The 11,448-nt window shown below is 44.5% G+C and overlaps 1 protein-coding gene across 2 annotated transcripts in view; it reads right to left on the bottom strand.

The window, feature by feature from the left end:
* Positions 1 to 4,000: 4,000 nt before the first annotated feature.
* RUNX2 (RUNX family transcription factor 2) overlaps positions 4,001 to 11,448 on the bottom strand; it is a 129,277-nt gene continuing 121,829 nt past the window's right edge. Inside the window, exons 6-7 of one of the 2 annotated variants that reach the window (XM_030315628.1) lie at positions 9,254 to 9,319; positions 4,001 to 7,648 (exon numbers count right to left, since the gene is read on the bottom strand). In XM_030315628.1, coding sequence (XP_030171488.1) covers positions 7,170 to 7,648; positions 9,254 to 9,319 — 545 coding nt within the window. In that variant the 3' untranslated portion in view covers positions 4,001 to 7,169. The remainder of the gene's footprint in view (positions 7,649 to 9,253; positions 9,320 to 11,448) is intronic. The other variant, XM_030315629.1, reaches the window with a different exon arrangement.

The following is an 11,448-nucleotide window of genomic DNA, read 5'->3' as shown; positions in this document are numbered from 1 at the left end:
CCTGGGTGTCTCAGTCGTTTGAGCATCCGACTTCTGCTCAGGTCATGATCTCGCGGTCTTTGAGTTCAAGCCCCACATCAGGCTCTGTGGTGAGAGCTCGGAGCCTGGAGCCTGCTTCGGGTTCTGTGTCTCCCTCTCTCTCTGCACCTCTCCTGCTTGCACTCCGTCTCTGTCTCTTTCTCTCTCAAAAATAAACATTAAAAAAAAAAAAAAAGAATAGTTGCCTCTTTACCACTCGTGGAATGAAGGTAGTACTCTTTTGTAGGATATGCGAGGAAAACAAACACCCGAGACAAATAAATGCCATGTCAAAGAGCACGTGTGTGTGTGTCTACGTGTGCGTGTGTGTGTGTGTGTGTGTGTGAGAGAGAGAGAGAGAGAGAGAGAGAGAGAGAGAGCTTCAGTGTTCCCTAAATGGCTGCCCAGGCACCCCTTTCCATCCCTCCACCTCCCTTTTCCCTCCCTTTAGACACACACACACACACACACACACACACACACACCCCTTAGGGTAGTTCCCTTGGCATCACCAGCAGATTCTTTTCTTTGCTAAATTCCTTACTAATTTCATAGCTTTTTAAAAACTTCACTTCCAAGGCCTCCCAATCGAATACCCACTACCGGGAAGTCACAGAGAGACTTCTCAGGGTGCACAGGAATGGAGGGAGGTTGGGGAGAGCTTCCCTTGCCTTTGCTCAGAGCTCATAGTTTAGAGCTCGTGATTTATCCAGGTGTTGGTTCCTACCTGGCTTTCCTTGACACCTTCTCCAGGCCTGAGGTGAGAGCCAACAAAGGAAGAGCGGGGGTGGGTGAAGGAACTGGGGTAAGCCAGTGTGCCCAGCCCTCGTGTGCAGGCTGGCTGTCTCACCACCTGCACATTCCCTGCACCAACCCCCAACAGCTCTGGCATGAAGGTGTCCCTCCCGGCCCCTTCGGGAGTTTGCCTGAGAGCTCCCGGAGAGCAGGCCCATGCTCACTAAAAGCGTGGCAGTCAGTTGAGCTGTCTCCGGGAAAACGTAGAGACTTCACAGGACCATCATCTCATAAGCCTCCTCTTCTTCCCTGTGGAGATGCCCCTAAACCATGGTTTCCTCGAACTGGTCTCTAAAAATGATTCCCAAATAATTGGGACAGGAAAGCCAGCTGACTGGATTGTCCAGTTTGCCTGATAGTCACGGTAGGGTTGTTTGCTTAAATCAGTCAGGCCAGCGCCTCCATCTCGGCTGTGGCTTTTGGCTGTGTCATTATTGTTAACCACCCGTTTCCAGAAGGAAAGACAAGTCAGGAAAGAGAAGATCTGTAGGCCCAGCTCTCACTCACCGATCGTGAACGAGGCCTTCCCCTTCTTCCTCCCTTGCCTTTTCAGACTGTTTTCAAATCCCATAAATATAAACATGTGGCTCTTCAACCGCATCTGTAGATAATAACTTCAGGGGGCTTCCTGTTTACATGGCAATACCCATTTCCCAGCCAAAAAAGCTCTGCAACAGAGAGCTGAGGTGTTTATTGAGCCAGTGTCGGCTGGGATTGAGTTAACAGGAAACACCCACTCTCAAAGCAATGTCTGATGATTAAATATTTGGGGGGCAGGGGGCACAAGGGGTCAGACGCACTGGAGAAACGTCTTTCCTTCCTCCGCCTGTCATTTCCAGTGAGAACAGAAGCAGCCATGACAAACATGGTCAAGCAGTCCAGGCCTAACAAAGTCCCACAGCTTTGCTATTCCCTGGCTGCACAGCCCGGAACGTGAGGAGGAGGGAAGAAGTGCAGACAGGAAAGCCAGGAGCCCCCCTCACGACACAGCCAAACCTCAGGGTGCCATCAGGTGAAGGGATGGAAACGGTTGATACACATCCATCTCTGGGAAGCCCCGCCGTCTTCTGCCTGGCTAGCCTGTTTTAATGAGCAATGTATTCTCACACCAGTTCTGTCAAGAAAGCCCGACCTAAGAATTTAAAGAGAGCCTCTAGCCCACTGGTTCTCAATGGGGGGTACGTTTTCCTCCCAGGGAACATTCTGGAGACGTTTTTCATTGTCATGACTGGGGCAGTGCTCTTGGCATCTAGTGGGTAGAAGCCAGAGATGCTAAATATCCTACAATGCACAGGACAGCCCCCCTACACTAACACACACACACACACACACACACACACACACACCCCAAGGAATTATCCAGCCTGAAATGTCAATAGTGCCAAAATCTGGCCCAATGCTTCTCCATAAACCAAAAAACTGAGACCCAGAGGAATAAAGCGATTTGCCCTAAACCATGCTGCTGGACAAAGCCAGAGACAGTGCGAAAGCCATTGTGCCCACCTGTCATGCAAGGCCTTTTAAAACGACACAGACGTCTAATTTAAAAGGATAACTAAGTATACAGCTTCAAAGAGTTGCAAACAAGTTCCCCAGCCTAGGTGTCACCCGAGTGCTTTCAGGATGTCTCCTAGTCTTAGAAATTAGCTGTTTCCAAGATTTCTCAGAAAACAATGTCAAACAGGTAAGAATGAGCAGATCTCAAAGGAGGCCTCTCTACCTCTTAGCATCATGTGGGCCACCGGCCAGGGCCTGACCATCTCTGCACCACGGTTTATGGTCCTTCTTTTAGAACTGTGGTAAGCTAAGGCGGACAGACAGCACAGGACATAAAGAAAGCCACCACTCTACCCCAGGCCCTCAACCTTATCGAAGGGGAGGGACTTACCAAAAATAGACTATGGCCCATAAAAAAAAAAAAAAAAAAAAAAACTCCAAACTATAGTTATGCTCGCTAGTAGAATTTTTCTGAGGCTAGAGCTCTCCAGGCCAAGGTCCATTTTTACTTACCCTTGAGGTTTGATTGACTTTCTGTTTTAAGAACCCAAGAGAGACGTGGGAAGCAAAACAGACTACCGGCTATGGCCAGGCTGCCGGAGATCTGACCACAGCCAAGGGTTCACTTGTGGGCCCTTCTTCATGGGCCCAGAGATTAGAACCACAGGACCATCGAGACAGCTGTCTTTGTATCTGGACTGGTCCCGCAGATAGAAGAAGGGGCTTTACCGAAGGATGGGGTGAGCGCTCCTTCCTTCAGACACAGGCTGATAGGGAAGTGAGTTAGTTCACTGCTAGATCCTTCACCCACACCCCTGTAGGAGTAGGACAAAAGAAGGTAGCACTCATGGAGATTTTTCAACCTCTCACCAGTAACATAGACCTCTGTTCTCATCCGGCCCTGGCAAGTCCCACGGCCAAAAAGTGCCCAGGTGTAGGCAGGAGTAGGCGTTAGACTAGAGAATGGAGCCGCGGCTGAGAAAAGACCCAATGTACACACATAACAAAACCAAAAAAGCCATTTTATTGAAAATTAAATTCAAACTTCAAATTAATATTACAATCATGAGAAAAAAAAATGCCAAATAATTCCATTTACAGTTGCAACATACAATACAAATAGTCCCTTTGAAGTTGAAAGTAAACTCATCCACAATCATGGCCTGTGGGACAAACCAGAATTTGTACAATATGTGCAGGGAAAGCAGATCTTGGGCAACAGCAATTGGAAAAAATAAAAATGAGAAGCTTGTATTTACACAAAATGCTACAAACATTTTTGTTCCACAGAAATCTAAGAATGGTAAAGCATATCCAAAAAGAAAAAATGGAATTTTATTCAGAATACCTAAGAAATTACTGTAACTTATGGTTTTGGCTGATATATTTCAAAGTACTGCATAAAAAGCAAACAGTTATTTGTAAACATGAAGTAAACAAACATCTAAAAAATTCTCACACAGAAAATATTTTTTAAATGCATTCCTTTTTTAAGAACAACAAATTCAAGGTTTGGAAGAGTCGCTTTTATTTTATTGGTTATTGTTCTTTCGAATATCCTAGAAATAACTCCTGTTCTCGCTCATGCTCTGTGTTTCCATGCATTAACCTAGACTCTGAGTCCGTTCCTTTCCTGGGAATGGAGGGAACTCTAAGCCAGCACACACATCTCGTCCCCTCTGAGTTTGCAACGGATGGTCCCTGACGGTGTGGATTTCTCAGCTTCCTTTGACAAGGCCCCGGTGGGGCGAGACTGTCTACAGAGTAACCCATAGCTCATCTGTTGCGTCTCTCTCGGTTCCAGGCTGGAGGTCACTTCCCTCATCCAAAACCAACGCTGTGGTACTTGTTCGGGGGCCCTGGCAGAGGTTACAATTTGTGAGACAATTCAAACAGATCAGCGTGTCTGTGTGGGCAACGCTGTGAACTCCAGCAACGTTGGCGCTACCAAGAACCATGCTCCTTTAACCTGAAGGAAATACAGAGCGTTGGCTACTACATGGCTTCACGGTAGGAGCAGTAGTAAGGCTTTGCTTTGGTCTTCGAATCACAGATCATACACATGACCCAGTGCAAATTAAGGGTTCAGTTAAAAAAAAAAAAAAAGGAAACGAAAAAGAAAACTTTAACCCCCAGGCTTTGACAAAGGGCAGAATTTGATCTAAGAAATGTGACTTACCCCTTTGGAGTGGTTGGAGGGAGGGGACAAGTGCTTGAATTTTTCCCAAGGAAAAAGAAAAAAAAACAAAAAAACAAAAAAAAAAAACTTTTAAAGTGTTTCTGGGTTGCTGCCTGCAGCCACTCTAATAACATTTCAACACAAAAGCATCCCTAAAGTCACTTAGTATGTGTACTGTAAACTTAAAAAAGCCCTTTTAACATTAAAAAATAATGTACAAATATAGTACCTTTTTTTTTTTTTATTAAATAGGGTACAGCTGGCACCGGCGGTAACATTTTTAGGTCAATTAATTAAAATTGAAATGTGTAACCAGACACTGGCTTTTTTAAGTGCTGCTGAAACACACACACATATTTTACACTTACAAATAAATGGACAGTGTTGTGCTTCAAGCTACCACACACAAACAATAAATAGTATCAGCTACTACTGCCATCTTAGTTAAGTAAGAGAAAAGTGGCTTATTTATCTAAGCATACTTGGTATACAACCTTTAGAAGGCAAAGAGTTTCGTTTTGCTTTGTTTTGTTTTGCCCTCGGTTTTGGTTGGGAGGAGTCGGGGCGATTGCAAGGGAGGCGCCCAGCGAGAAGCACGGGGCCCCCCACGCTGCCCTGCGAGGCCTGGCTGCCAGTGAAGCGGGCTTGCGGCAGGACGACAGAGCAGGGGGTCTCTAGGCGCTGGAGGCAAATCTCTACACAGTTCGGTTCAGAGGGGCACCGAATTGAAAGGAAGGGGCCCGGACCTGTGGGAGCCCAGGCAGGGATTTGCCCGGTGGTGTCATCGAATGATCCTGGCTTGGATTAAGGATTCCCGCTTGAGAATCTGCCACGTGGTCGCCAGGAGCGGTCAAAGTGCATCTTACAGGAGGGCTTCCGCTCAGATTCATACACAGTAGTAAGATCCCCAACTCCACATGACCTTGCCTTCCCTTGACGCAAAAGGGTTGGCTATGGCTCCCCACAGGCCAGGTGTTCTCTCAGGTCAGCTACCTGCTGGAACTTGCCTGCTACTTCAGATGACCCGCTCCCCCATAAGACAATGACTGAATCTGCTCCTTTAAGGGCAGAGTCCGTGGAGAGCTGCCGGCGGGGGCCTCGGGGAGGGCAGGCCTGGGTTCTCCTGACTTTCTGTTTGGCAAGGCCGGTGGGTTAAGAATCCCCGGGACAATTTGGCTTTTCCTGTACTAAGTGCATCCTGATGGACCCTTCAGCCACAAGTGCGGCTGCCTGCTACGTCTTCCCTGTGAAGCCTGGCGATTTAGAGTTTTGCTTTAACTATGAAACGGCAGAACGTTTTTCTGCAGTTCCATGATTCACTTGTGCTTGTCTTTTTAGTATGACAAGAGTCATTGTTATTTGAAAGAAATTAGGAAACCACATCACTCCAGCATTTCATGCTAACAAAGGGCAACAATAAGAGATAAAGGGCTAAGAGTTGGTTTTTAAATCCCCAATTATTGCTTTAAAAGGCAAAGCTGTGTTAGAGGCGATCAAAGATCTGAAAGAACGAGACATAACATTTCCTTCATACGTCACAAAAACAAGCTACATCTAAAATATTTGGAGATGGACGTATTTTTGAAAATCACATTGTGCCTGAACTGAAACTGCTTAGCAATATTTCAGATATGGCTCTAGCCCACTGAAGAAATTTGTTATTTAATAAAGAGCACTTTTAGAGACCGAAGTCAACACATCAGTACACTAAGAAATGTTTCAAGGGTCCAAATGTCATTAAATAATTATAAATATATCTTTAAAGTTATATGACCATTCACGTTAGCAAGTTACCTCAGATTTTACACATATTCATAATTTAAAAAAAAAAAAAAAGAAAACAACACACAGCCAAACACAAACACTATCTATACCATTATGGCTATAATAAGGTATTGCCATTTTCAGTTTTGCATAAAAGGAGAAAGGAGAAGGGGGGTAAGGATCGAAGGATGGGATTTCTTTTTGGTTAAATGGGAAAAGGAAACAAAAAAAGTACAAAAAAGTAAAATAAAATCATCTATCCTGATCAGTATTTTTGGAGTCGCTTTCTTAAAAGTAGGAACACAACAACAACAACAACAACAACAACAAAACTGAACCAAACAGATCGTACGAGAACTTGCGGCAAGTCTGAGAGCAGTTTGGAACAGTTACTCTGAATGGATCGCACTATGCGGGAAGCGTCCATTCTACCTCTTTGCCCTCCGCGTGCACCTCGACTGGCTTTGTAAGCTGGTCTGCAGAGGGCACTGGTCCATACACAGCTGCAACCGTGAGGGTGTGCTGTTTCAAAGCACAGAGAGGAAGCGGCTTTGCTCTTCTTCCTCCTGAACCTGGAGTCCACCTCTCTGAATTGGCATAGGAACGGGTTATTTATGATAACAGGCCAAACGACAACACAACAAAAATACCTTTTTCCTTTGTGAAAGTACGTCTTACATAGAAAACCATCTGAAACCTGAATACGATTGTCTCTCTTGGGCCTTCTGCTTCTCAGTGTCTACCCTCTTATGGTTGCAAGATCATGACTGAGTGGGTGAATGAAAAATCTTCTAAAAAATAGGCACTTTGTAGATAGCTAATTGATATACATATATATGCGCTCTCTCTATATATGTATATATCGATACATTTGGGATGCGGCTCCCAGACACCACTGGGCCACTGCTGAGGAATTTCAATATGGTCGCCAAACAGATTCATCCATTCTGCCACTAGAATTCAAAACAGTTGGGGAACTGCTGTGGCTTCCATCAGCGTCAACACCATCATTCTGGGTGGGCAAATTTGGGTTTAATAGCGTGCTGCCATTCGAGGTGGTGGTGCATGGCGGAAGCATTCTGGAAGGAGACCGATCTCCCCCCGGCACCATGGGGAACTGATAGGATCCTGACGAAGTGCCATAGTAGAGATATGGAGTGCTGCTGGTCTGGAAGGGTCCACTCTGGCTTTGGGAAGAGCCGGGGTAGGGTGGTGGCAGGTAGGTGTGGTAGTGGGTGGTGGCGGACATACCGAGGGACATGCCTGAGGTGACTGGCGGGGTGTAAGTAAAGGTGGCTGGATAGTGCATTCGTGGGTTGGAGAACCGGCTCTCAGTGAGGGATGAAATGCTTGGGAACTGCCTGGGGTCTGAAAAAGGGCCCAGTTCTGAAGCACCTAAAAATTATAACAGAAGATGGGGGGGGGAAAAAAGTCTGTAAATATCAATTAAAATAAAGAGAGAATTGTTACAAGAAAAAAAAAAAAAAACAAGAAACTTTAGCCTCCCAAAAAGGAACAGCAAAGCCACAAACAGACCTTCAAATGCACCGGTCACTAGACAGTCTTTTTTTTTTTTTTTCCACTTTACCGTCTTAGCGGCACGTATCCTTAAGTTCTTCACCCCCTTGAAAAAAGCCCAAATGTGTGCTAGGTCTTACGTGTAAACCAACCCAACACCGCTCGTTATAGATTCACTCCTCAGACTTTAAGACTGAATCCTCATTGGTTTTGTTTTTTTTTTCTCTTTTCATTTCTCATTGCACCTCAGATATTTGAAAGTGACATTTTTACTAAGTCACTCAACCTAATTTTATTTTCTCAGCCCAATATAAAGAAACCCCAAAGTGATCAGTTTTGTTACTGGTACTCTTGGCAAGGCCCCTTCATCAATGAAGGAACTTCAAAAAGATACCCTAACATGTTCCTATTACTTCTTTTCCATTTTTAAAATAATGTATAATTTTGTTTTATTTTTCATCTTAGTAACAGATTTCCAAAAAAAAAAAAAAAAAAAAATCAAACCGGACTGAAATCAAGCCAGATTTCAACGTGTTCTGGAACTATCTTACTTTTCTGGGGGCACATGAGGAGAGTCTAGCCCTTAGAAATTCTCCCTAGGGTCATACACTAAACAAGTGGGTTTTAAAAGTGAGGGTGGGGGGAAGGCTTATAGTACCTAGGAATCAATGCATTTCGTGTCTCAATGGGAGACCCAGGACCTCATTTAGGCCAGCGGCCAACCGTAGCTTTCATGAGACGCTCTGCGCCCAGGGGAGAGGGGTAAGAGGGCGCCTCAACACCCATTAACCAGGGCCCTGTGCCACATCCTAAGGAATCAGCTTCAGGCTAATTCCAAGTGGTACCTGGAGGCAAAGCTGGCTTTGCCCTGAAATGGAAAGGCCTTTAACTTCTAAAGCTAACAGTGTGCCTCCTTAATAGGTATTTCTGGCGCTTAAACTCATAAAACCATAGCCATAAACCACTTCATGTAGAAATCAGTTTTCTGAAATGCCTAAAAATTTAGTTGTGATCTTCAGCGACTGGGTTACAATTTTCTAAAACTGACAGAATTATGACAAGACCTTCTATAATACTGGTGTTCTCAAGACTGTGTCGCATCTAAAATCTTCCAATTCTCTGCATCTCACGTGTTTGCTTTTCTACAGTTTTGATCCATAAGGGAAAGCACTTAGGACTTCTTCAAGGCCTTAGTCAGGAGGTACTTCTTCAGCCCCATTTTTATTTAGCCCTTGTTCTTGGATACTCCAGTATTTATTCAAGGCATAATCCTGATACTTTTCTTTAAAGGTGCTGATTGAGAGTTTTGATTTTTGTCAAAATGCACACCGCCTGCGATCTACAAACGCATGATGTGCGTTTGTAATCCAAAGTGACTATTTAAAAGCAATATAGAGTTAACAAAAGTTTTTCTCGAACATTGGACAGTACCAATCAGACAGCCCCGCCCAGCCCAGCCCCCGCAATTGTTAAAAGTCTCACCTGCCTGGCTCTTCTTACTGAGAGTGGAAGGCCAGAGGCAGAAGTCAGAAGTGGCAGTGTCATCATCTGTAAAATGAGGGGGATGAGCTCTAAGTTCCCTTCCAGCTCTAACGGTTCTAGCACCTTGAACTCCAAGACAGCAGGAGAAGCAAAGCCGAGGGGGAGGGGGAGGGGGAGGCAGAGAAGTTCCCACCCCTCTTCAGCGCTTTCCCGGATTCCCCAGGCCCATAAGCAGAGGGTAAGAAGCTAGTGAGCGGCGTCTAATACCAGAAGCGAACACTTTCAAGATGACGAACCAAAACTAACGCAGTCTGGGCAGCTGCTCTCTGCTTTTCATAAATTCTTCCATTTTCGACAGGCCCCTGCCTAACCCTCCCAAATACAAAATCCTCGCCGGCTCAAATGTTAAAACGTGGAAGTAGTGATTATGACAGAAGCTCAAAAGGGAGCAGATGAGATTTAAGGTCCCCCCCCCCACCCCCGCTCCGTGCTTATGCAGTCTGCCTTGGGAGACACAGGCGCTACGTGGAGGCCACAGAGGTTCCTTGGCCAGCCTTTTCACTGCACAGCATCTGGTGAGCTGGGGCTGGCGGAGCTAACAGTAATAGGCAGGCCACTTCTGTACAGATTACATTCAATGCTCGGATCATGTGAGACAAACCAGAATAACGTGAACAATTTCAAACAGAAAGAAGCCCCACTTAAAACATCAACGCCTGCCCCCCCCCCACAGAAGCACAGAGCTCACACAGATAGGCTTGTCAGTGTAAAAAAAAAAAAAAATACTTCTCGTGGGTATTTGTACTTAAAATATGCTGTAGTCATAATTAAAATTCCATGTGGTTTCCCTTATTTTGATGCAGAAGCCTCATTAAAACCCCCGATGTGGGGCCTTGCCAGTAAACTCCAATATGGTTTTGAATTTATTCCTCCACCCCCTCACCTTCTCTGTTTTACCTGATGCATTCTGCTGATGTTTTTATTACCCGTCATATGCCAGGATCACTGTACCTTTTTGGTTTATAGATGCCAGCTAATGGAAATTGACATTCATTTTTCAATTATTGAGCTCTGGCTGTGGTTTATAGAAAACAATGCAACAAATTTCTGCTAGGTTTACAGAATTTTGACCAATCACTTCTAGTCATTTGAGACTGTAATGTCTTGAAGATTAACTCCTTCTGGGCAAAGAGAGCTAATGTGGACTTTAAAGGGATTATACAGTCATTTTTACAACTTACAAAACGTAGAATTTTCTGGAATTGCCTTACTCAGTTCGTGCTACCAAGAAATGTTTCTGAAACACCCTGCAATGTGTTCTGTATGAAGGAATATTAACAACTCCATACAGTCTCACATGAGATCCCTTATATAATAATCTATGGTGAGGAGAAGGAAAAAATTCTAAACTTAAAAGGAAAAAAATAAAATAAAGCCCTCCCTAATCTTCAGTTTATAATAATTGGTGCAGAAGTAAACGATACAATTAAACTTTCTTTCATTGAACAGGGTAGTATCTGTTTGTAATCTCTGTTTTGCACATGAACTTGGGTATTCTTTTAGACAGCCTTCTTGACATTGTGTACTAAACTACACATACCTGTGTACCTAGCCACATTACAACTACAAACTCACAAAAGATATGGAGTAGAATACAACACTTGGGTGAATTTCTAGGGAGACACACAAAAAGTGACTTCAACAAAATTTTGCACTTACAAAGATTTAGGTCCTGTCCTCCAGATTCTCTATAGTACCCACTTACCCTCCTTTGCCGGTTGGGGCACTCTGATGGAAAGGCCCAAATCCCTCATTTACTGCTAAGATAATCCATTCTAATCTTACCCATTAACAAGCAGGGAAGCTGAGATCCAGAGAAGGGGAGCCACGTACACAACAAAATCACGCTGCTTGAGAGATACAGAGCCATGACTTCTGACCTCTTTGCGGTCTTAGTTACCCTTAAGGAATCTGGTTGACACCATCATAGGTACATATGTATCTTGCCTTAGAAATCTAACTTTGCCTTTTTTAAAAAACATTTAAGAAGGCTCTTCTGGTGCCTACATGTTGCCCCAATGAGAGTTACTGTCTTTGGGATATACTGACAAATTCTTGGACGTCTTGTTGGATCTAATCTGCTAAATTGTGGGCAGTTAGTTCAGTTGCTCATAGCATGATGTGAATGAGACCTA

Source organism: Lynx canadensis, chromosome B2, assembly GCF_007474595.2.
Source record: "Lynx canadensis isolate LIC74 chromosome B2, mLynCan4.pri.v2, whole genome shotgun sequence".
Lineage (NCBI taxonomy): Eukaryota > Metazoa > Chordata > Mammalia > Carnivora > Felidae > Lynx > Lynx canadensis.
This window is presented reverse-complemented; position numbering and strand designations above follow the sequence as displayed.